This window comes from Typopeltis vanoorti, chromosome 21 (genome assembly GCF_054136105.1).
Source record: "Typopeltis vanoorti isolate ZY-2024b chromosome 21, IOZ_Tvanoo_1.0, whole genome shotgun sequence".
NCBI classification, from domain to species: domain Eukaryota; kingdom Metazoa; phylum Arthropoda; class Arachnida; order Uropygi; family Thelyphonidae; genus Typopeltis; species Typopeltis vanoorti.
In genome coordinates, this window is record NC_143569.1 from 30327145 (window position 1) to 30354620 (window position 27476).

Sequence of the window (27476 nt, forward strand, 5' to 3'; positions counted from 1 at the left end):
TTCCCAAGCACTGATCATATCTGAATCTTCCAATTCCTCCATCCATGGAACTGCCCTAAGCTGATTTCTAAGATTATTATAAATGCCTAAATTATAATTTGACACACATTCCTTTCTCTTTGATACTCCTTCATGTCTATTCATCTTCCAAGTCCAAACCACATGGTCACTCTTTCAAACTGGGGCAGAGATGCCATTTCAGTTATAATCAGATCTTCTGATGCTGCGACCAAATTCAAAACTCTCAGATCTCATGTTCCTTCTACTACATGTTGCCTGAGACATTTCTCCCTCAAGAATAGCAGAAATTCCAATCCCTTATTATATGCAGTTTCTTCTTCTCAATTTATACTGCTCTAGTTAAAATCTCTCATAACTATCATTTTTTTTTTTTTTTTGCACTTGCTAAGCTCAACTGTGTGAACATATCCTCCTCTTCACCTTTTATTCTACCTGGTTTATAAGAACACCCCACTGAATATCCTGTCCTTCCCACCTCTACGTTTCACCATATGCTCTCAAAACCTTTAGTGCCATGCTATTCAAATCTTCCACTATGAGAGGACACAACTCATCACTTATCATAAGTAGTACTCCAATACTGCATTTCCTCTTCCTATCATGCTGAAAAATGCAGTACCATCAACTATGTCTCAGTGATCCCAATAATCTCTGGACATGCTAAGGCTATCAGTGCCACCAATTTATCTCCTTTATTCTGGATACTCCTGACATTTGTATAAAGAATAACTAAGGCACTGTCACTATTTCTATATTTATCATTATCCCCTCCAGACTCCACTGGATTCGGCATAATACGATTTATTCCCGCCTCTCTCAAGTGACTATCCCACACAAAAGAGCCCTCCCCTCTTCTGTAACCATCCATCCTGGTAATTCTAGTTTCCCTGCACCAACACACTGACTTGTTCAGAGAACAATATTCTCTCTAGATGACTATATCCTTCCTTGTTCAAATGCAAATCATATGCAGCATATAGTCCCTTTCTGTCATCAAATGCTTTCAATGCATCCACATAATCCAATCTTCTCTTTCGACACATTTTGGCTATTCACCAAAATGATCCTGTTCATTATTGATGCTCTTTTTCATAGCTCTACATTATCATACTACCTGGGCAACATGCTCACTACCTTTCCTTTCTGTCTTATTCCATACAACCTCAAGCATGAACCTTGAATATCTCGCCACCTGATTCATACCGTCTTAAGTTATTTGTGTGCCCACCATCAGAAACATCTCATTTCATCTGTTTGATTTAAATCAAAATTGATAGAATTTTAGTTTTAATTTTTCTTTTGTACACATTAAACATCTCAATTGAATATCATGGTGAAAGTACTTGTTGTCTAGTATGTGAACATGTTTTATCTATATAACTGTAACATCATAGTTTTATTATTATTATTATTATTATTATTATTCAGGCCTCCATGGACTCAAAAGACTCATCGTGGGAGATCATTCCTAAGAACATAAAGTTTGTCAAGACTCATCGAGAGGAGGTTTCCCCTAAGAAACACAAAGTCTATCATACCACTCCTTAAACTCATTGACTGTTCTCGCTCTCACTACTCCATCAGGCAATGCATTCCACGGTTCAACCACGCTCCATGCAAAGAAACCACTCCTCCCCCTCTTACACACAGTTTCCTTTCGTAACTTCCAGAGATGGCCTCTTCTCATCACTCCTTCCTGCTGTTCAACCAAGTGAAAGAACTCCCCATTACGATTAACTCTCCTTCTTCTATCCACCAAACTCTGCAGTCCACATTCCCTCAGCCGATCCTCATAACCAAAATTGTACAGTCCTGAAACCATCTTCTTTGTCATCCATTTTTTTACCCTTTCCACAGTTAATTTATCCCTTTCAAATCCTGGGGACCAAATCTGAGAACAATAGTCTAAGTTTGGTCTGATCAGAGATTTATACAATGGAATGATAACCCTTTTATCTCTGCAGGTCAGTGTCCTTCTCATAATTGCAGCAATCCTCTGTGTTGCATTCACCACCTTTGCAATATGTCCCCTAAATTTCAGGTTTTTATCAATCATCAACCCCAGATCTCTTGTCTCCCTTACTTCCTCCAGTATAACTCCTCCCATAGTGCAGCATCCCATCGATGTTTCCCAAACCTCAAGACCTTACATTTTGCTGCATTAAATCGACATCCCCTTTCATTTGCCCATCTTTCTAGCTTATTCAAATCCTCTTGCAGGGCTACCACATCTGCACTATTACTAATAATCCTTCCCAGCTTCGCATCATCCGCAAACAACTGAATATCCCCTTGCAATCCACTGGCAATGTCATAGATATAAAGGTTAAACAATATAGGTCCTAGTACTGAGCCCTGTGGGACCCCACTTGTAACCCTCTGCCTCCTTGAAACTGCTCCACCATACACAACTCTCTGATACCTATCAGACAGCCAATACTGAATCCAGTTGACCAATCTGCATCCCGACCCATGTGCTGCAACTTAAATATCAGCTTATCATGTGGCACCCTGTCAAATGCCTTCGCTAAGTCTAAGAAAATTGCAGTATATGCCTTTCCCTCATCTAATGTTCTTGTAACTTTATTATAAAAGGCTAGCATATTGCAAAAACAAGAACGCCCTTTCACAAATCCATGTTAACTCTCACAGATAACATTACCCTCATCTGCCCAATGCTGTATACGGTCCCTCACTACTTTCTCCAAGATCTTAACAACTACTGAAGACACACAAACTGGCCTATAATTAGACACTTCCAATCTGTTACCACCCTTATGCAATGGCTCTGTCTTACCTTCCTTCCATTCCCTGGGCACCTTTCCTGCAGCCAGACTTTCATTGAAACGGCAGGTTAAATGCCAGGAACTGACAGCCGGGCGTTTCATTGAAACGCCAGGCTGTCAGTTCCCTAGCACATTCTCTCAAAACTTGTGGGGAAATACCATCCAGTCCCAAATCTTTACTGACATCCAGAGTACTCAGTATCTGAAACACACTCTCCTCCTGTACCTCTAAACCTCGAACCTGCCATATCCCTCTAGTATTAAAACTGACTCCTCTAGGATGAAATTCTCCAATAAAGTGTTCATTAAACAATTCCACTATGTCCTCTGCATCAGTCACTCTATTCCCATTTTTATCCCACAATATCATTCTTCCACAGTCATTTCTCCTCTAATTGGCCACATAGCTAAAAAATTCCCTAGGATTTTCTTTAGATCTTAGGGCCAATCTCCTCTGATATTCCAGTTTCGCTTTCCTTACTACACTAGTCACTCTCATGCATCTTCTCTTCACCTCTCTCCTTATATCTCTTCCATAGCCTCTTTTCGCATGCAATTCCTGTTTAATACTGTTTGTCATCCTCTTTTACTCCAAAGTGTGTCCTCTTCTTCACTCGTGGTATACAACTTACCATTGCTGCTAACAAATATTCTTTCACAATTTCCCATGCACTAATGATATCCCGGTCTTCCAATTCCTCCCTCCATGAAACTTCCCGAAGTTAACGTCTAAGACTATTATAATCACCTGCTTTATAATTCCACATAAGTTCCCGTCTCTTTGATACTCCTGCATGTCTATTCGTTTTCCAAGTCAAAACCATATGGTCACTCTCTCTCCAACTGGTGGTAGAGATGTCATCTCAGTTATTATCAACTCTTCTGATGCTATAACCAAATCCAAAACTCTTGAACCTCTTGTTCCCTCTATTACATGTTGACTAAGACATTTATCCCTCAAGAATTCTAGAAATTCCATTCCCCTATTGCAACATGCATCTTCCTCTCTCCAATTTATACTGCTGTAGTTAAAATCTCCCATAACAATCGTTCTTCTTGCACTTGCCAAACTTAACTGTCTAAACATCTCCTGGTCCCCATCCTCTGTGCTCCTGAGTCTGTAGCAACACCCCACTAAATATCCTGTCTGGCCCACCTCTACCTCACACCATATGCTCTCAAAATCATTTGTCTTACTGCCTTCCAAAGCCTCCACTCTTAGAGGACATAGGTCGTCACTTATTATAAGCAGTACCCCACCACCACCACGCTTTTCCCTCCTATCCTGCCGAAAAATGCTGTACCCAGCAACTTCTATTCCTGTTATTATATCCTCTTCTGTCAACCATGTCTCAGTGATCCCAATAATTTTTGGCCAGGCCGATGCTATCTGCGCCACCAATTCCTCTCCCTTATTCCAGATACTCTTGGCATTAGTATAAAGCATATAAATGCCATTGTTTCTATTCCCAGCATTATCTCCTCTAGATTCCACTGGGCTCAGTGTCACCTGATGTCGTCTCCCTTCTCCCAAGTAACCATTCCCACAAGAGGCCACCACTGCTATCATCCTCCCTGGGACACACTGACTTGTACAGAACAGCAATCTCTCCGGATGCCTACGTCCTTCCTCATTCAAATGTTAGTGGTCTCTCGCATACAATTCCTCTCTTTCCTCAAACGCTCTCCAAGCATTCACACATACCAGTCCTCCCTTGTCACATATTCTAGCTATTATGTCATTCAATATTACTGCTCTTCTGCTCAGCTCGTCATTATCATACCTAGGCAACATGCACACTATTTTTCTTTCTCTGTCTTCTTCCATACAGCCTCAAGCAGAAATCTCATATCTCTCGTTGCCCTACCTACATTACCACTCAAGTCATTTGTTCCTACCATCACAATCATCTCATCCACCCTTTCACCTCTCTTAATTGCCATAGCCACCCTTTCTATTGTTCCTCCTGGCAAACACTCCTCACGCATCCTATCTCGAACACTACGGATCATTGAGTCGCCATACATTATACCTCTTACCATTCCCTCTCTCCTATTGTTTCCATTCTCTCCTCTTCTTTCATTCCCATAGGTCTCTCTCATTCCCTCTCCTCTACTGCTATTCTCTCTCTTCTGGCATTCCCATATATCTCTCTCTCTCCTACTACTGTTTCCATTTTCTCCACTTCTAGCACTTCCATATCCCTCTCTCATTCCATCTCTCCTATTGTTTCCATCCTCTCGTCTTCTAGCATTCCCATACCTCCCTCTCTCTCATTCCATCTCTCCTACTGTTTCCATTCTCTCCTCTTCTAGCACTTCCATTGCTCTCTAATTCTGTCTCTCCTACTGTTTCCATCCTCTCGTCTGCTAGCATTCCCATACCTCTCTCTCATTCCCTCTCTTCTACTGTTTCCATTCTCTCCTCTTCTAGCACCCCCATACCTCTCACTCATTCCCTCTCTTCTCCTGTTTCCTTTCTCTCCTCTTCTAACACTCCCAAAATTCTCTCTCTCGAAATTGTCATTGTTTTTGTCATTCAACTTGTCCAAAAACAGTTCAAATGCGTTCACAAAATCACTGAGAGGTTAGGACACAATCCAATCCTATAGTGTTCTGCATTTATTGCTTTACTTCACTGTTGTCTTAATTGTATTGGGTCTTAAGACCAGTTTCTTGATTTTTCCTTGATGTTGACTGTCCAAAGTAAAGCAGGCACAGATAAGCCAGTGTTCATATAATTGGTTTGAGATTAAGAACTGATGACATCACTGATATTCCTCTAAAGTAGGAGTTCGGCAATGCAGTACCCACAGGCACCATGACACCCGCAGTGAATTTTTAGTGCATCCTCAGAGAAATTATTGTAAACTGCTTTGGAGCTCGCAGCGGTAATTTTGCAGTGTAGATCGCAGTATACAGTATCTGAGAGATACATTCATTACTGGTATGTGCTAAAATGCAAGAAAACATAAAAAATGCAAATATAATACATGATGGCACAAATTAAGTGAATATTGAATCCAACATTATTTCATAGCCGAATATAGAAACTACAAGAGTTTCGTGCCGAATATATAGAAACTAAAAGTTTCGGTGGATGCAAGCATAAGTAGTGCCTTATGGGCAACTCATAGTAAAGGTGAAGCAAGCTCCAGACCTCTTACCTTAGTATTTTCCATATAAAATACCATAAAAAAAATGAATACAAAAAATATATAAATTCAATAGGATTTAATGAGAAACTTGGCCTTGTACATCATCTGCTAATTTTTTATAATCAAACATATAGTTTCAGATCAGATGCGAATGCCTTGCTTTATCAATCATAATGGCAAATGTATTTGTTTATTATGCAATAATAGTGTGGCTATTTCTAAAAAAAGTAATATAGAAAGACATTTCAAAACCATTTATGCCAATTGTAATTTTAAGTTTAATTATTTAAATCAGGAGGAGTTGGCAACACAGTGCCCGCGAGCATCATGGCGCCCGCAGTATTGCACCTTCATATTAAAAAGGTTGCTGACCACTGCTCTAAAGTCAGTCAGTTGATGGTTCAAGTGGAATATTATTGGTAAAGAGTGCAGTGAGGCATTAGGGAGTGATGAAGAGCTTATAAGAGGGGGAGATCAGCTGTGTTTGGATGGGGACCAAGTAATCCTGTTTTCTTGATCCAACAGCTGTATTTGTTGGGTGTCAAGCCTTAAAAACAAGTCAGTAGATGATAAGAGATGATATTGGAAGGGGATATGTGTAGTTGACTCTCACTCAAATGTCTTGACACACAGTTGTCTATGAATTACTCGTGTTGAAATGCATATTATAAAATTGAATTTAACTTATTATTTTATATTTTGAGGAGTAAATAAATGATATAATTATTTCTCTATATAGGTCCGTTTTCGAGCTAAAGAATGTGTCCATGCTCTGAATATGCTAGAGTTTCTTAACAATGGCTGCAATATTAAAAATGTCCTAGATCCATTCTTTCTTCCATCAAAGTTCAAGGGTATGATGGACCTGCAGAAAGCCGCTGTTGTTGGTCACTCATTTGGTGGTGCTACTACTATCTTTTCTCTGTGTATAGAACCACGGTTCAGGTCTGTATTTTCAAGTCAAGCTGATTTTTTTTTTTAGAAATGATAATGGTATTGCAGAAACTTATTATTACACCTAGGGTTTTCAAACCCAGGGCGAGCCTCAGCTACTGGGTGGGTCCACAGATGGTGTATAGCAGAACGGCTTGCAGATATGTAAGCTAGCTGCAATGAGGGGAAACCTGAGCAGCACTACCACCCGAACTGAGGTGGTAGTGCTAATAGGGCACTACCAAAATTGTTTGGTAGTGCCCTATTGGGTTTTAGTCAGAGGGACCCGTTCGAAAAATATGTTACAGGCTCCCTTAAACACCATTCCTCAGCACTCTGCTAGAGGAAACTCCATCAATGGGCCCACTACCTGTTTGGGGAGGTGTTTAGGGGCAGGATTTAGTCAGATTTAGATTTAGTCAGGCTTTCTTTGACCAAGAGGAGAGGCTCTGGAACTGTTAACCTGGATGAGGGATGGAAGCTCTACTACTCTGGTGTGAGTCTGACAATGTCTGATCAGGCAGGTGTGGGGATACTCACAAGCCCCTGGCTGCCAGACTGTGTGGATCCCATTGGGAAACGGTATGTGTGTTAAGACTCCAGATGAAAAACCACAACTTGACTGTAGTGCAAGCCTATGTACCTAATCTGGAGTCAGAATATTCTGCCTTCTTAGAGGAAGTGGATGCTGCTTTGAACAGGGTGGCAGACATGAAACCAGTCCTGCTAATGGATGACTTCAATGCACATGTTGGAACAGATGACCAGACATGGAGGGATGTAGTTGGGAGGAATAGAGACCCTGATCTTAACGCAAATGGGTTGAAATTATTGGACTTCTGCTGTCCTAACAGCTTGTACATAACGAATACCTTCTTCCAGCACCAAGAAGTCCATAAGTATACCTAGTACAGGAATACACTTGGATAAAGGTCTCCTATTGACTTCTTTATATATGAAATTAGTCTCAGCAGACCTGTTTTCCTCAATGCTGGACGTTCGTGTGAGGAGATGGACAGAACTGTCAACTGACCACTACCTTGTTGTCTGCACTCTATGGCTACAGAAACCAAATGCTACCATCAACGCTGGTAGACCTAAGCAGCCATACTGTGTGAAATGGGAGGCATTGGAAAATGAGGCTGTGAGGAAGAAATTTACAGATAACATCTCCTCCAGGTTTAAAAAAACTCCCAGACATACTGCAGATGTTGAGGAGGAGTGGGAGCTGTTCAGAACAGCTGTCACTGCCTCTGCACTCTAATGCTATGGCAAAAAGTCGCTCAACATGGCGATGGGCAGTGAGAAAAGGACACTTTGGTGGAACCAAGAGGTCCAAAATGCTGTCCAGGCAAAAAAAGGAGGCCTACCTAACATGGTTTAAGGTCAGGTCACCTGAGATGCATTTTTGGTACACTGAGGTGTGAAAAGTTGATGCTGAGGCAGTAAAGACATCAAAGCAGAGGGCTTGGGAATTCTTTGGAGAAAGATTAGACTCATCCTATGCAAATGCAAACAAGGTATTTTGGCAGACCATCTGCTGCCTTCGAGGGAGGAAATCGTGCATTTAAGGCAATTAAGGCCTCTGATGGTGCACTTTTAAACCGAGAAGAATATCCTCCACAGATTGAGGGAATACTTTGAGAGCCTTCTTAACCCAGGTGGCCCGACAGCTATGGACATCCAAGAGGTGCAGATCGGGATGATGACTAGTCTCACAGCAGAAGAGGTCCATTTCTGATGATGATGACCTTAATGTGAAGGTCGAAACGTCAAGCGATTTTGTTGGTTTATATTAAACTGAAGTTTTACTCTAACACAGTAGTTGTTTCTATAATTTCTAAGATGTATGGAATGGATATGAGGCTGGTGGCATGGATAGGGAGGTGGCTGATGGTCAGACATCAGGAGGTTGTGTATGGTGGAGTGAGGTTATTATCCCTCTTTATAAGGCTATAATTCAGACACATGTTGACTATCATGCACAGATTTGGTCGCTTGCATTTCTTGGGGATTGGGAGGTGATGGAGAAGATTCAGAGATGAGTGACCAGGCTGATTACAGGTCTGTGAAATGTTTCCTATGAGGATACATTGAGGGTATGTGGATTGCAGAGTTTTGCTGACAGGCAGAGGAGAGGGAAGATGATAGAAATGTATAACTAAAGAGAATCTATCAGATTGACACAAAAGAAATTTTTCAATGCATGTGGAGTAGGGTAAAAAACAAGGGGTCACACTTGGAAGTTGTCTAAGAATGTAGTTAGTAAGGGTGTGAAAACTAGGTTCTTTACTTGGAGAGTGGTGGATGAGTGAAATGGATTGACAAAGATGGTTGTGAATGCCCCAACAGTGAATAGGTTTAAGGAGATGTATGATTGGTATTGTGTTAATTGATAAAGTGGATCTTCTGCAATGAGTCTTTTGATTCCATGAAATACCTATATAAATAATAATAATAACATTAGAGGATGCCATTAGGATTTCAGGTTTTTTGTCTGTTACAATTTGAATTGTTTATGTAGTCAGTGTCGTGTGTAGACAGTAATAAATAGTTGCGCTCTGAAGATGCTGGTTTGAAATTCAGTGAAATATAAGCTAGTTCATATTTTTTTTTTTATCATTTAGTTTTTGTTTTGTGTTTAAAAGTCTAGCACCTATGCCTCTGAACAAGATTTTGTCTGCATTGTCAGTGAGTTGAAATCATTCTGTAAGATCACCACCTCAACTTTTCACAAGTGGAGGCTTCCATACTGAACAAATTACAGACTAATCAGTCTCTCTCTCTCTCTCTCTCAGGCATTGATTAAAGTAATGGAAGAGTTCATTCACGGCAGAATTTCAGTATACATGGATAGGAGCATGATATAGTATGAGTGGAGAGGGAGAGCAGAATACTGCAGCTTTGTGAAGGGAGAGTCTTGTCTAAGTAATATTGTGATTATTATTACATGTTATCTTCACAGAATCAGAAGACTTGTGCTAACCATTATTCATTAGTAATTATCTTTCCTTAAACATTTATTGTCTGGGCACTCACAACTACCTCTAACAATCTGTTCCACTCATTCACTACTCTCCAAGAAAAAAAATAAAAAGTCTGTATAACCTTACTAACTGTAACTGTACCATTACACAACTTCTAGGGTGACCTCTTGTGTGTGTGTGTGTGTGTGTGTGTGTGTGTGTGTGTGTGTGTGTGTGTGTGTGTGTGTGTGTGTGTGTGTGTGTGTGTCATGTATAGACTTCCCTTAAGTAACTTATTAATACTAATAAGTTACTTAAGGTGTTAACAAGTAACTTATTCATAATACATTAAATAATTTATTAATACTAATAAGTTACTTAATGTGTCAATAAGTTAACACAGATTTGGTCACCTGGAAACCCCAGGTGACAAATCTGTGTGCTTCAGTCCAGTTGCTGCCAAATTACAGCCTTTTAAAGAGGGATAATAACCTCTTATTAGTGTGTTTTTCCTCATCCAAGTAATCCTTTGAACTGTTTTGCCAACTTCTGCAATATGTCCTCTAAACTTCAATTCTCTTCCCCTCCCCTCCCCCCAGATCATCCCCAAATCATTTTCCTGTAATCTGCTACCATCAGTGTGATACAAAATATATAATGTTTTTGTTCTGAAATGCACAACTTTACATTTTACAACACTAAATTGATTATTATCCTTCACCCACACTGCCAGTTTATTGAAATCATCCCAGGATATCTGTATCACCTTTGTCATCTATTGCTCTCCCCAATTTTGCATCATCAGCAAACATCTGAATATCCCACCCCCTTAAATCATTCTCTGTGTCATTAATATATAAATTAAAGAGCAGTCACTGCTCTTATTACTTTCTGTAATAAGGTCCCCTCCCCAATCCATGCCACCAATCTTCATATCCATTCCCACTTGCTCCAACTTATATAGTTTTTTTTTCCATATGGTATTCTGTTGAATATTTTTACATAGGCTAGCATTATTATAGTAGCCATTTCAGATTCCACTGTCACTTCATTTAACTTACTAAGGTAGGACCTGCCTTTTAGAAAGTTGTGCTACCTAACTTCAGAGTATTATATTTCTGCCCACTCTTCTTGAATTTCTGGATTTTACCTTTAACCAACTTTTCCAATACTTTTACCACCACTCCTGAGACTAATTGCTTTGTAATTTCTACTTCTGTCTTGGAACCACCTTTATGTAATGAAGTATCTTATCCTCTTTTTCCTTTATTAACTTCACTCAGCTGTGAATTAGATTAAACAACTTCCTCAGAGGAAATGCCAGTTTATTTGCACATTTTATTATCATCATTATTATTATTATTCCAAGACCCCATGTAGTCAAAGACATTTTGGGAGGTCCCTTTGTCATACACACATGGCTCCTCATACCGTACCTTCAATACATTCAAATGCTCTGCAGATACCACACTCTCAGGCAATGTATTCCAATCATTCACAATTCTCCATGCAAAAAACCTGCTTCTCACTCCCTTGCTCACGCCCTCTTTATACAGCTTCCAATCATGACCTCTTATTCTTCCCCACCATAAAATGGTGGAGAAGAACCATATTTTATCTCCCACCATTATATGAAAAACCTCTTCAACTTTAATCCCATAACCCTTACCAACTTGTACGTATTATCATCCTTCTTCCTCCTATCTGCTTGTCTCTACAACTTTCATCTTCTCAACCTTTTTTCATACTCAGTTCCAGAGACCAAAAACTACCTTGTCATTTGCCTCTGGATCCTTTCCAGGACTGGTCTGAGAGTATCTGATGCCCCTAGGCAAAGAAAATTTAGGCACCCTATACATTGTCTCTATATATATATTTTGCCATACTCACACAAGCACACGTACACCAAAGTCTTAGTGCCCCTAAGCGATTGCCCAGGTTTGCCTAATGATAAAACTGGCCCGGACCCTTTCCAATATCTTTTCATCCTTTTGAAAATCAGGTGACCAAATTATGTGCACAGTAATCCATATGTGGCCTAATCAAGTTTTATATGATGGAAACAAATCTTCTTACTTTGACAAGTCAGTGTCCTTGGCATCTTGTCATAATTCATTGTGCTGTCCTCAGTGTTTTGCCAATATGTGTGCTCTAGATCCTTACCCACCATTATCCCAGGATCTGTTATTTCCTCCACCTCCAACAATGTATCCCTACCAAGAGTGAATTCTACATCCTGATTTTTTCCAAATTTTAAAACCTTACATTGTGCAACACTGAACTGGCATCCCCACTCCCATGTCCATTCACTAAGTCTATTTAAGTCTTCTTATACAGCCACAACATCTGCTCTACTCCTCATAGTTTGTCCCAACTTTGCATCATCTGCAAACAGCTGAATATCCCCATTTGAATCTTCCCCAGTATCATTAACATAGAGGTCAAACAGCACATATAACACACATACATGGTGTGTTACATGTGCTGTTATGCTGTTACATGTGTTGTTTTGTTTTTTGCAACACATTTCATGAAATGTACTCCTATCTCACTGCTGTATTCACGTTGATATTTTTCTATATGTGAGTACCTCCAATTTAGCTCAGTTCTCATATCAGCAACTGTAAAGTCTCCACTTGGATTACATCCTTGCAAGGGAATCACTTCATAGTTCAACTATTTCTTCAGTTTTTGTCACCCTTTCCATCAACATTGATTGAAGTCATCCTTTCATAATCATTCTTCTTATTCTTATTCTTCTTCCTTACTATATAACAAAAAAAAAAATGCTTTTGCATCTAGTTATGCCTGCTTAGTTAATTTTCTCTCAGAATCTTATTGTCTTCCATGCAATACTAATCACCCTTCTTGCCTGCACTTTGTGTTGTTCATGAGCATGTTGATGATCTTTTTATTTCATATTGCCTCCAGTGTTTTCTTTTCTTGCAGCTCCTGCTTTATTTTGCTACTCATTCATTTAACCCCTACTTGGTTTAATTCTCCTAATCATGGGTATGCAGTCTGATATTGGTTCTCTCAAACAATATCTGACCACTTCTATTCACTACTGCCATTCTTATGCCAAGGCAGTGCTTTAAGTACTGCCTTACCCTTTCTTGAATGAGAATTCCATGTATTTAGCAGCCTTCCAGAATGTGACTTCATGGTCACTTTCCTCCCCATTTGGAGGCAGAATTACTACTGTGGTTATGAATTCATCTTCTGATGCTTTTCCCAGATTCGATACTGTCAAACCTCTGGTTCCTCTTCATCACATATAGTTTCAGTAATTATCCCTTTCCAGCTGTATAAATTCCATTTCCATCTTGCCAGGTGACATTTCCTACCTTCCAGTCTTTATCCAGTCTGTATTTCCATAATTGAGGCCCCATAATAATAGCTCAGCATGCACTTATTGTGCTAATCTGCCATTGCATGGCATCCACATCTTTTTCTGGACTCCTTTTCTATAGTAGCAATGAGCAATATATATATATTGTCCTATTGAACTATCTTCACCAGATAGCCTCAAATATACCATTCCCTCAGATCTAAATCCTCTTTAACTTCTATTTTTGTTAGTTGAAGTTATTATTATTATTATTATTATTATTATTATTATTATTATTATTTAGGCCTCCATGACCTCCAGACCTCCCACAATGAGTCAAAAGACTCATTGTGGGAGGTCCTTCCTAGGAAACACAAGTCCATCATACCACTCCTTAAACTCATTGACTGTGCTCGCTCTCACCACTCTATCAGGCAATGCATTCCATTGTTCAACCACCCACCATGCAAAGAAACCACTCCTCACCCTCTTGTTCACAGTTTCCTTTTGTAACCTCCATGGATGGCCCCTTGTCATCACTCCTTCCCGCTGTTCAACCAAGCAAAAGAACTCCCCAGTGTCAGCCCTGTAACCACCTCTCAACAGTTTAAAAGTCTCAATCATATCACCTCTCCTTCTATCCACCAATCTCTGCAGTCCACATTCCCTCAGCCAGTCCTCATAACTAACATTGTACAGTCCTGAAACCATCTTTGTTATCTGCCTTTGCACCCTTTCCACAGTTAATTTATTCCCTTCAAATCCTGGGGACCAAAATCTGAGAACAATAGTCTAAATGTGGTCTGATCAGAGTCTTATACAACGGAATGATAACTCTTTTATCTCTGCAGGGCAGCATGCTTCTCATTATTGCAGCAATCGTCTGTGTTACCTTCACCACCTTTGCAATATGTCCCCTGAATTTCAAGTTTCTATCAATCATCAACCCCAGATCTCTTGTCTCCCCTATTTCCTCTGGTATAGCTCCTCCAATAGAGTATGCAGCATCCCATTGATGTGTCCCAAACCTCAAGACCTTACATTTTGCTGCATTAAACCGAAACCCCCATTCATTTGCCCATCTGTCTAGCTTATTCAAATCCTCTTGCAGGACTACCACATCTGCACTATTACTAATAACCCTTCCCAGCTTCACATCATCTGCAAACAACTGAATATCCCCCTGCAATCCACTGACAATGTTATTGGTATAAAGGTTAAATGATCCGTACTGAGCCCTGTGGGACCCCACTTGTAACCCTTTGTCTCCTTGAAACTGCCCCACTATACACAACTCTCTCCGATACCTATCGGACAGCCAATCCTGAATCCAGTTGCCCAACCTGCCTTCCATACCCATGTGCTACAACTTAAATATCAGCTTATCATATGGCACCCTGTCAAATGCCTTCGCTAAATCCAAGAAAATGGCAGCATATGCCTTTCCCTCATCTACTGCTCTTGTAACTTTATTATAAAAGGCTAGCATATTACTAAAACAAGAGCGCCCCTTCACAAATCCATGTTGGCTCTCACACACTACCCTCACCTGCCCAATGTTGTATATGGTCCCTAACTAATTTCTCCAAAATCTTAATAACTACTAATCAGTAATAACCTTTTCTTGTACCCTCTTATCATCTGCTTGATAATGGGTTGAGTCCACTAAGAAGAAAGGTTCTCCACTTATTGTGATCTTTGGCTATCTCAGTCATGACTCTATAGCTGGGCAGATAGGAATGTTCTTTCAGCAACTTTATCCAAGTATCTCTTGGTCTGCCTCTAGGTCTTTTGCTTCCTATATATCCATTCAGAGCTAAATATGGCAGTGTATGAGGGGGGCCATTCTCTGAATGTGACCAAACCATCTCAGTTGATGCTTAATGATTTTATCTATTATGTCATCTGGGTGGTTTAAATCTATTCTGACTTGATCATTAGTCGTTTGTTTCATCCAGTGGGTGTTATTAATTTTTCTGAGGTATTTTATTTCAAATGGTTGAAGTTCCTTGATTAGTTGTTGAGTTAATCTCCAGGCTTCTGAAGCATAAGTAGCCAAGAGGATGATAATTGTTTTATATAATTTTAATTTTAGACTTGTTGGGATTTTTTATTTTTTCATATTTTATTTGGTTTATTCATGCTGGTCCATCCTAAGTTTAGCCTGTGTTTTACTGTTTCCATATTATTGAGGTTACTAGAAATGAGACCACCAAGATAAACATATTTATTAACTTGTTCCAACAGGTGATTTTCGAGATTTATAGAAATATTTTCTTGTTCTCTACCCATCTTCATTATTTTTATTTTATAAAGATTTATTTTCATACCATACAGGAGTCATTTAGAATATTAATAGTTTTTTTCTAACTGTGATTTAGAATCTGCTAGGATAATGATATCATCAGCATATTTAATGTGATTAATGTTGGTACCATTGATTTTTACACCTGGTTCATCTGCTAGGATAATGATATCATCAGCATATTTAATGTGATTAATGTTGGTACCATTGATTTTTACACCTGGTTCATCAGCTATGGTTTCACAAACTTCTTCTAGGAAGATGATAAAGAGTTGAGGTGAGAGAGTGCAACCCTGCAACCTTTCTCAACTCTGAAATCATCGGTTTTAATGTTGTTTGTTTTAGCAAAAGCTTTGGTGTCTCTATTATAATTTGTAATAAATGTTGAAATATCTGAATCCATTTTTACGTTTTTTAAGATAGTGATCAATTTATTTCTATTAACTGAATCATCAAAGGCTTGCTTGAAATCTATAAAGCAACAGCATATGGGAAGGTTGTATTCCCAATATTTTTCTGCTATATTATTAATGGTGAAGATATGGTCTATGTGGCCTGAATCCTGCTTGGTTTTCCTCTATGATTTTTTTCTGTAAGCACCTGTGTTCTTTTTTATATAATTCGAATGAATAGTTTGTATGTTTGAATGAATAGAATATATGTGGAATTATTGTGCTGGCAAGTATGACAAGCTTATGAGATTGCTTGGCTCAGTGCCATGGTATGTAAAACAGCAAGGGCTGGATGTCGATAGAGCATGGGAAGTGGTCAAAGAGCATTTACAGGATGTTATGGCTGATTATATACCTAGGGTCCGAATAGTAAAACAACTATGGGTTCAATGGATGAATAACACCATTAAGCTTGAGCTGCAAAAAAAGAAACAACTGTGGAGGGAATTTAAAGAGAAAGGTGACCTGCAGCCACACAAACGGTATAAAGCGCATGCCAGAAGGGTAACGAGTGTGGTAAAAAAAGCAAAAGCGGATTATGAAAGGAAACTAGCTATGCAAGCTAAAGAGAATCCCAAACAGTTCTTTCAATATCCTGCAAGCAAAAAAAAAAAAAAAAACTGTACACGGCAGAATGATTTTAAGGAATGACGATGGTAAGGAGGTCACTGAATCAGTCGATATAGTGGAATTACTGAGCGAGCACTTTGCAAGAGTATATCATCCAGGTGGTGACATTGAAAAAATGAAGGAACCATTAGTTTATATGGGAATTGTGATGAATGAAGTGGAGGTGAATAGTCTATTACAGAACCTTAATGTGAACACATCTGTGGGATTGGATGGTATACTGGCACAGGTCTTACATGAAGCGGCTAAAGAAGTATCAGTGCCCTTGACCATGTTGTTTAATCTGAGTCTCGGGTCTGGTTTAGTCCCAAAGGTGTGGAAAGAGGGGGAAATAGTTCCACTGCATAAAGGAGGATCCAAGACTACTGTTGTAAATTACCGACTGATCAGCATATCAGGAGTCGTTGTCAAGGTCTTGGAGAAAGTAGTCAAGGGAAAAATACAGGAATGGATTGATGAAAATGAGATACTGTATGGGGGGGGGGGGGGACAGCAAGGCTTTGTGAAGAGTAGATCATGCTTCAGTAACGTGCTCAAGTTTTATAACACAGTGATGGCTGAACTGGATATAGGTAATGGGTTTACAGTGATACTGCTGGACCTGGCTAAGGCATTTGACAGGATACCACATGGAATTCTAATCCGTAAACTACAACATATGGGAATGGATATAGAGTGGGTGAGATGGATAGGTGGGTGGTTGATGGAGAGATATCAGAGAGTTGTTTATTCAGGAGTAGAGTCCAAAAGACGGCCTGTGACTAGTGGTGTGCCTCAGGGTTCTGTTCTTGGACCACTGCTGTTTAATTTGTTCATTAACGATATAGGGAAGGATCTAAGAGGAAAATTTATTACTTTTATTTTGTTTCATTTTTTCAAACTTTCTAAGAGTATCATTTGAACTACTATTTCAAAACTTTGAATTTTTTTTTTTTTTTAAACCTAGATGGCACCATATTAGGACTTTAGTCTTGTGTTGCAAGCTGCAATTACTTTTACTAGCCCCACTGTTACACCGGATTGTGGTTGTTTTGCATTTGTAACAAACTTTATGTTGTGTGCTCTGAAGATGCTGGATATAATACCAGCGAAATATTAGCTTTTTAAGTTAATAAATAGTTATTTTCTTAATCATCTGTTCATATCAAGCCGTGAAATCTGTTACAAAAAAAAATCTAAGAGGAAAAGTTCATTTGTTCGCTGATGATGCAAAGTTGGGTAGGGCAATAGTGAATGCAAAAGATGTCAAAATTTTGCAGGATGATTTGGATAGATTGGAGTTCTGTGCTAAGGAGAATGAATGTCTATTTAATGTGACAAAATGTAAGGTTATACATTTTGGCATGAAAAGTTAGCAGCAGTATACCACATTGGTGGAACTGTACTCCAGGAGATTGATGAGGCCAGGGACTTGGGAGTGTTGGTAGATAGGCAGATGAAGTTTAGGGGACACATTGCAAGTGGCTAAATCAGCTCATCAACTCACTTGGTTGTTGAAAAATACTTTGACGAGCAGAGACGAGCAAGTTATTGTACCTCTGTACCGAGCCTTGATAAGACCTCATCTCGACTACTGTGCTCAGATTTGGTCACCTAGGTTTCTTCTTGATGGAAAGGAGGTGGAGAGGATCCAGAGGCAAGTGACCAAGATGATAGCAGGTCTATGGAATGAACCTTATGAGAACAGGTTGAAGATTTGTGGGTTGCAGAAATTAGTTGATAGGCGGAAAAGGGGAGATATGATTGAGACATTCAAATTGCTAAAGAATTTCTATAGGATTAATTCAGAGATCAGGACTGGTGGCGGGAGGACTAGGAGACACCTATGGAAACTGGGAAAGAGTGTGGTTAGCAAGGGTGTTAGAGCTGGGTTCTTTACTTTTAGAGTAGTAAATGAGTGGAATAAGCTGGCAGAGTCTGTTGTGGGTGCTATGACGGTGAGTGAGTTCAAGGCAAGTAGATAGATACTGTGAGAATGTCATATAGTTGTGTGGACATGATGTTTAGGGCCTCCCTCAATGAGTCTAAGGTCTCCCTGGAGTCACCCGTAATAATAATAATAATAATAATAATAATAATAATAGTTTTTAACTATGACTTAAGCGTGTTATGGATCTATAATTTTCACATATTCTTTTGTCTCCTTTTTTGTGAATTGGTATAATAATTCCTGTTTTCCAGTCTGTTGGAATTACTCCAGTATAAAGAATTTGATTAAATAATTTCATTAAGAAGTTAATGGCTTTCTTGCCACCATATTTCCAGAGTTCTATAGAAATTTCATCTTTGCCCATAGATTTCAAAAGTTTCATTTGATTTATTGCATTTATAATTTCTGCTGCAGTTATGGGTGGTGCCTTCATATACCCTCTATCCTCTCTGAAAATACAGTACTGTTTATATTTTATTCCTGAAACTAGATCATTTTCTGTGAAGCAAGTTGCACTGATGCTGATAATTTTTGATTATTTCAAGCTAACCTATGACTTTGTGTGTGTGTGTGTGTGTGTGTGTGTGTGTGCGTGCGCACATGCATGCGTGCGTGCGTGCGTGCTACAAATATATTAAATAATTTTCAAAATTAAAATTTCAAAATTCCAAAAAAAAATGTTGGGGTCATTCTTGTAAAATATTCTTTCTAGGGTTGGGATTGCCCTTGATCCTTGGATGCTTCCACTAAAAGAGGTGCCCAGGTTATTTTCCCTCCTCCATCAACCTATGATGTCAATTAACATGGAGAAATTTCAAACTAGGGGCAACTTGAAAGCACTAAAGATGTTTGAAAATTCCAGTTCTGAAAGAAGATTTGTCACCTTGAAGTAAGTACTTATCATGTTTTCAAGATTTAGTTTAAAATCATAAACAAATGGTTTATTGGGAATTATGAAATGGCAAAAAAAAAAAAAAAGAAGAAATTTTGAATTTCCTTGTCCCACTTAATAGCATTCATATGCTGCATTATGAATTTACCATGCATTTACCAATCTCCAAACTCTGAAAACCACAAAGACCTCTTCACCTTCCTGTTCATAAAAGTCTACCATCTACAATCCAGCTACCCAAACAGCAGTTATCATCCTAGGTGACTTGAATGTCTACATCTCCAACTGGATCCCTTTCTCCAACACTATAAATTAAACCAGATGTGATGTGGTGGTTTTTACTATAAGAAATGATCTAAATAAGGTATAAGGCAGGATTGTCACATACTTGTGGAGGATATAGCAGAAGCAGTGAGTGATCATGCACAAAATACAAATGAGAGTTTTAAGAAAGTGGTTGAAAGTAATGTGAATGATGAGATGCTAGTGTGGAAAGAAATTGCACACTCACCTAGACTCCTTGACAGGACAAACATGAGCTAGAGAAAATGGAGAAATAATTGGTATGAAATATATAAGGACAGAGAATGAAAGAAAGAGTGAATGGGAAAAGCATAAAAGTGGAAGAGACTGGGAGAAAAGAAAAGTATTGTATAGGAATTCAATAGTAAGAGGTGTACTTAATGAGAAAGTGATTAAAGCATGTTTTCCAGGTGTAAAGATAAAACATGTTAGTGATGCTTTAAGTATGCAGAAGAATAGAACGAACTAGTTGATTGTATTAGCTGGCACAAATGATTTGAAAGGTGAGAAATATGCAATGAGCAGAGATATGAAAGAATTGTTAGTGAAAGCAAAAAAGAAGGCCAAGAAAGTAATGATTATGAGTCTGCTGCATCAATATGATAGGACAGAATGAGAAGATAGGCCATGATTTCCAATGAGACAATGAGAAGATTGTGCAAGAGGAATGGTGTGCAGTTTATTGATGTACGGAGTTAATTTGATGGACGAAAGGATTTATATATGCCTGATGGACAACATTTAAATGGTTTCGGAGTAAGATGTTTGGAGAAAGTACTGTTTAGTGAGAGTGTGGGAGTGCAAAACCAGGGAAACTAAAGATATTATGGATGATGAAATCAAGCACATGTCTGGTCGCCTCTGTGATAAATGAGGATGGGTACAGTAATGATTATGCAATGCTGAATGGGATTTCACAGGTCTCCAGTTTAAATGGGTTTGTAATGACATTACACAAGGGTAACAATGGGTACAAAAAGATGTTGAAATGCATGTACACGAATGCAAGAAGTATCGGGAATATGGGTGAGAGGTTTTTGGCACTAGTAAGCTCAACTTGGCCAAAAATTATATGCATCAGTGAGACCTGGTTAACTGAAAATGATATAGTTACAGGGATGGAATGTAAATGGTATTGTATTTTCAGAGACAATAGAAGGAACAGAACAGAAGGTGGGGTATTGCTGATGACAGCTGCAGAATTACAACCAACAAAATTATCGGATATGAGGGAAATAGCTCATTTGAGGCTGTCTAGTGGCAGATAGAAGCAAATAGGACAAAATACATTGTTAGGTGCTGCTATAAAGCAGGAAGATGCCATGAATCGTCAGATTAGCACAATGAGTGCAGGCCACACAGTTATTATGGGAGACTTTAACTATGGGGACCGATTGGAGGGAGGAAAGGGGGCATGGCAAGATGGAAGTGGGGTTTATAATAGTTGCTAAGGGATAATTACTTGAAGCAATATGTTATAGAGAGGGAACAAAGGTTTTGTGGGTGTTGGATCTGATAATGGTATTGGAAGATGTATCCATAACCAAGGTAGACAGTCGGCCTCCAATTGGGAGAGTGACCATGCAGTATTGTTCTGGGAAGTTGCCAAACTTGTGGAGTTCTCTGTTAAGAAGGGTTTTATGTTCAGCTATAAGGTTGGTGATTATGAGAGACTCAGGAGTCATCTAACAACAGTGCAATGGCTTGAGAAGCTACAAGGAAAGAATGTCAGTAGTGCATGGAAAGTGCTGGTTTGAGATAGTTTGAGAGTAGCAGTATCAGACTGCATACCCAAGGTGGACAAAGAGTTAAAGTTCAGAGGGCATATTGCAAAAGTTGGTAAAATAGCTAAATGAATTATTTGGATGTTGAAAACCATGCTAACAAGTAAAGATAAGGAAATTATTATCCCTCTTCATAAGACTATGATTTGGACACATCTTCTCTTGCTTACCAATTTGTCTATCCATTTCTTTGTCTCCACTTTCCACATTCTCTGGCCTATAGCAACATCGAACTAAATATCTCATCCTGACAACCTCCACCTCACACCATACTGCTTCAAACCACTACCAGTGTTTTCCCCTTGCATCTCTCAACCTTGTGTAATCAATTCTGAGCACCACTCCCTCTCTTCTTGCCTTTCCTATTTACATAAAAAACATCATATCCTTCGATTTCTATTCCTATCTGGATATCTAACCATTCAGCTGCAGTCCATTGCCCTTATATAGCTCCATTTGTCCCTCAAACTCATTCCACATATTCACAAACTGTACTCTTTCTCTTCACACATTTTCACTCAAATTCCATTCATGATCTTTGCCCTCCACCTCAATTCATCATTGTTATTCCTGAGCAACACACAAACTACTCTTCCTACTACTCTGTTATCTTTCACTCTTTTCAATAATCTCCTGATATCCATACTCACACTCTCCAAATGCCCAACCAAATCATTTGTTCCATCCACAACTCCTTCACACGCTTACCTGTCATATCCAGAGTCTCAATCACTCTGTTTATCCTCCCTCCTGAAATACAGACCTTGTGCACCCTCTCATCCATAACTTTTATAATAGAATCTTGAATCATTTGCCAATTCTCTTTCTCTACCATCTTTCATTTTATTCTTTTGCACCTTTTTTGTTCATATGTACCATAGGTCTAATCTATTTTCTCATCTTAATCATTTCATTCTTTAGTCTTGCTCATTCCCTCTATTTCTCAGTTAGTCAGGCTCACTTCCATTTTTGCATTTTACTTTTTAGTAATTTCATATTCAGAATCACATTCTCCACACTCATATTCTCTTGTTCACTCTTCTGGTTTTCATTCTCACTGTTATAGCCATCTCTGCCTTTCACTTTACATCTGGTATTCTTTACTTTTTGTTCTCAACTATCATTCACATCACTGCAGTCCATTAAAAAAACACACTTTCTGCAGACCCTCACTCTCTCACTTCTGTTGTTCAATCTCTCAATAAACACATTTTCCACTTTCACCCATGCATTCATATTACACTCCCAGCAATGAACAATCATAATAAAAGCTACAAAGCTTGCTACTCTCAAAATGTTGTACAAAACTAATAATTAAATAATATTTTTTTGTTGCAGCTGTTATTCATTAGACACAAAAACATGAAAATATCAAACATCATCTTATTATATTCATTAACACTTATCTTTTCTCCAGTGATTCTACTGACTATTTTTGTACTGATGACATAGCGCCCTCTACCTTAAGCCATGCGAATGTGTGATATACACATAAGATGTTATTTCAAGTCTCATTGTTGGCAACTGACAAACAATAACTTTAATAGAAGTTGTAGCAGTTGTGGGATTGTTAATGACTGCTGCTGGAAAAGTTCCAAAAATGGTTTGAAAATGGACGTCCGCTCTGAGAAAAGACAGATATGCTAAAACAGAAATCAAAGCTTTTATTATTATTATTATTATCGGACCACCATGTAGTCATAATCATAATTATTCTTTTATGATTGATTTTCTGATTTTTTTGACTAATTTATGATTGATATTAAAATTCATTTTACACAAATTATAGACTCACCAACCATGTTATAAACAATTATTTAAATTTCCCAACATTTCGACTTTCATATTAAGGTCATCATCTGGAGTATACACATATATATATATACAGAGACAAGCTACATTACATTTCACACAGTATGCTGAAGAGACAATGAACTGATCAATGGTTATTTTACTGGCCTGACTTTTACCGCAAATAAAATAAAATTACAATAAATAAATGAAATAAAATAAAATAACTACATCAAAGCTATATTCTATTTAAGACAATATCAGAGAAACATTCTTTCATCTAGATAGTTTTTACAGTAAAAATGATGTCCTAATTTAACACGACAATTATTATTATTATTATTCAGACCTCCATGGAGTCAAAAGACGCATCGTGGGAGGTCCTTCCTAAGAACATAAAGTCTGTCAAGACTCATCGAGGGGAGGTCCCCCCCCTAAGAAACACAAAGTCTATCATACCACGCCTTAAACTCATTGACCATTCTCGCTCTCACCACTCCATCAGGCAATGCATTCCACGGTTCAACCACCCTCCATGCAAAGAAACCACTCCTCACCCTCTTGCTCACAGTTTCCTTTCGTAACTTCCAGGGATGGCCTCTTCTCATCACTCCTTCCCACTGTTCAACCAAGCGAAAGAACTCCCGAGTGTCAACCCTGTAACCACCTCTCAACAGTTTAAAAGTCTCAATCATATCACCTCTCCTTCTTCCATCCACCAAACTCTGCAGTCCACATTCCCTCAGCCGATCCTCATAACCAAAATTGTACAGTCCTGAAACCATCTTTGTCATCTGCCTTTGTGCTCTTTCCACAATTAATTTATCCCCTTCAAATCTTGGTGACCAAATCTGAGAACAATAGTCTAAGTGTGGTCTGATCAGAGACTTATACAACAGAATGATAACCCTTTTATCTCTGCAGGTCAGTGTCCTTCTCATAATTGCAGCACTCCTCTGTGTTACCTTCACCACCTTTGCAATATGTCCCCTAAATTTCGGGTTTCTATCAATCATCAACCCCAGATCTCTTGTCTCCCCTACTTCCTCCAGTATAACTCCTCCCATAGAGTATGCAGTGTCCCATCGATGTTTCCCAAACTTCAAGCCCTTACATTTTGCTGCATTAAACCGACATCCCCATTCATTTGCCCATCTATCTAGCTTATTCAAATCCTCTTGCAGGGCTACCACATCTGCACTATTACTAATAATCCATCCCAGCTTTGCATCATCCGCAAACAACTAAATAACCCCTTGCAATCCACTGGCAATGTCACTGATATAAAGGTTAAACAATATAGGTCCTAGTACTGAGCCCTGTGGGACCCCACTTGTAACCCTCTGCCTCCTTGAAACTGCTCCACCATACACAACTCTGATACCTATCAGACAGCCAATCCTGAATCCAGTTGACCAATCTGACATCCAGACCCATGTGCTGCAACTTAAATATCAGCTTATCATGTGGCACCCTGTCAAATGCCTTCGCTAAGTCTAAGAAAATTGCAGTATATGCCTTTCCCTCATCTAATGTTCTTGTAACTTTATTATAAAAGGCTAGCATATTGCTAGAACAAGAGCACCCTTTCACAAATCCATGTTGACTCTCACAGATAACATTACCCTGATCTGTCCAATGTTGTATACCGTCCCTCAATACTTTCTCCAAGATCTTAATAACTACTGATGACACACAAACTGGCCTATAATTAGAAACTTCCAGTCTGTTACCACCCTTATTCAATGGCACTATCTTACCTTCCTTCCATTCCCTGGGCACCTTTCCTGCTGCCAGACTTTCATTGAAATGCCAGGTTAAAGGCACTGTCAGTTCCCTAGCACATTCTCTCAAAACTTGTGGTGAAATACCATCCAGTCCCAAAGCTTTACTGTCATTCAGATTACTCAGTATCTGAAACACACTCTCCTCCTGTACCTCTAAACCTCGAACCTGCCCTATCCCTCTAGCATTAGAACTGACTCCTCCAGGATGAAATACTCAAATAAAGTGTTCATTGAACAATTCCACTATGTTCTCTGCATCAGTCACTCTATTCCCATTTTTATCCCACAATATCATTCTTCCACAGTCATTTCTCCTCCTACTGGCCACATATCTAAAAAATTCCCTAGGATTTTCTTTGGATCTTAGGGCCATTCTCCTCTCATATTCCAATTTCATCTCTTTACCATACTAGTCACTCTTCTGGCCTGTGTCTTATATTCTTCATGCATCTTCTCTTCATCTGTCTCCTTATATCTCTTCCATAGCCTCTTTTTCACATGGAATTCCTGTTTAATATTGTTTATCATCCACTTTACTCCAAATTGTGTCCTCTTCTTCATTCGTGGTATACAACTTACCATTGCTGCTAACAAATATTCTTTCACAATTTGCTTTATAATTCCACATAAGTTCCCATCTCTTTGATACTCCTGCATGTCTATTCATTTTCCAAGTCAAAACCATATGGTCACTCTCTCCAACTGGTGGGAGAGATGTCATCTCAGTTATTATCAACTCTTCTGATGCTATAACCAATTCCAAAACTCTTGAACCTCTTGTGCCCTCTGTTACATGTTGCCTAAGACATTTGTCCCTCAAAAATTCTAGAAATTCCATTCCCCTATTGCTACCTGCATCTTCCTCTCTCCAATTTATACTGCTGTAGTTAAAATCTCCCATAACAATCATTCTTCTTCTTGCACTTGCCAAACTTATATGATTATATAAGATTGTTATATTAGATTTAAGATCCTGGATTACCTATGGTCCTGTTTATAATTAACTCTTAGGGAGAAAGGTTAAGTGGGTAGAATATGTGCCTTCCATATTCTTGGGATTTTTAGACCATCAATATTCTTAAGATTATGGTGGTTGATAAGAATCTCACACGCCTCCTTAAATTTACGTTCATAGTATGTTTTGGTGTGATGTAAACATTTTTGCTTTTCCATTCAATTCTATGTAAAATGTTTAGGGCATGATCAGAAAAAGCAGCTTAACCATAGTTATTATATTTAATGTGTCGTTTATGTTCCTTTTTTTCTGATAGGAATTGTGTGTCCTGTTTTACCTATATAGGGCAAATTACAGGTGCAATGAATACAGTATACTCCACGGTGTGACAGTGGAAGGAGTGGATCTGGATGAGTTGAGTAAGTTCTTTAATTTTGTAGGAGGTTTAAAGGTGGCTTTAAGGTTGTATTTCTGTAGTATTCTGTTTATTTTGTATATTCCCTTTAATGTATGGAATGGTTACAGTTTTATTGTAGTCTAGTTTATTTTTGTTTTTAAGTGAGTATACTGTATTCATTGCACCTGTAATTCGCGCTGTGTAGGGGAAAGAGGACACACAATTCCTATCAGAAAAAAAAGGAACATAAATGACACATTAAATATAATAACTATGGTCAAGCTGGTCTTTCTGATCATGCCCTAAACATTTTACATAGAATTGACTGGTAAAGCATTTGTTTACTTCACACCAAAACACAGTATGAATGTAAATTTATGGAGGCCTGTTGAGATTCTTATCAACCACCCTAATCTTAAGAATATTGATGGTCTAAAAATCTCAAGAATATGGAAGCCACATGTTTTACCCACTTAACCTTTCTCCCTAAGAGTTGATTATAAATAGGACCATAAGTAATCCAGGATCTTATGGATTTAAGTCCGCGCGGTTAGCCTAGTGGCTTTGCACTTCACAACCATATGCCTGGGGAAGGAGTATCCTAGGTTCGATTCCCGTCAAAGACGTGAGGAGCTGAAGGATCTTCCTCAGCCATAGCCAAGTTAGCCGGTCTTGGGCGCGGGCAGTAGGGTTTTTTCCGCCAGTTTATCTGGTGTTTTTCATCCCGCAAGCAGGCAAACCGGCCCCGTGAACACACAGAAATACAGCCAAGAATACCTTGCGGCATAGGAGTGACCATTCTATCCTCGTATTTCGGTTACAAAATCCAAGCATGCTTGGAAGGTTGTGGGCCTTAAAGGCCTGTTAAAGCCATTGGGATAGATATATTAGATTTAAGATCTAATATAACAATTTGTTAAATTAAGACATCATTTTTACTGTAACAAAACTATCTAGATGAAAGAATGATTCTCTGATATTGTCTTAAATGGAATATAGCTTTGATGTAGTTATTTTATTTTATTTTTTTATTGTAATTTTATTTTATTTTGAGT

General features: G+C 38.7%; 1 protein-coding gene across 1 annotated transcript in view; it reads left to right on the forward strand.

The window, feature by feature from the left end:
* LOC150094695 (platelet-activating factor acetylhydrolase 2, cytoplasmic-like) overlaps positions 1-27476 on the forward strand; it is a 205999-nt gene that overhangs the window by 124825 nt on the left and 53698 nt on the right. Inside the window, exons 5-6 of the mRNA XM_090411635.1 lie at positions 6705-6910; positions 19225-19401. Of these exons, the coding sequence (XP_090267761.1) occupies positions 6705-6910; positions 19225-19401 (383 nt within the window). The remainder of the gene's footprint in view (positions 1-6704; positions 6911-19224; positions 19402-27476) is intronic.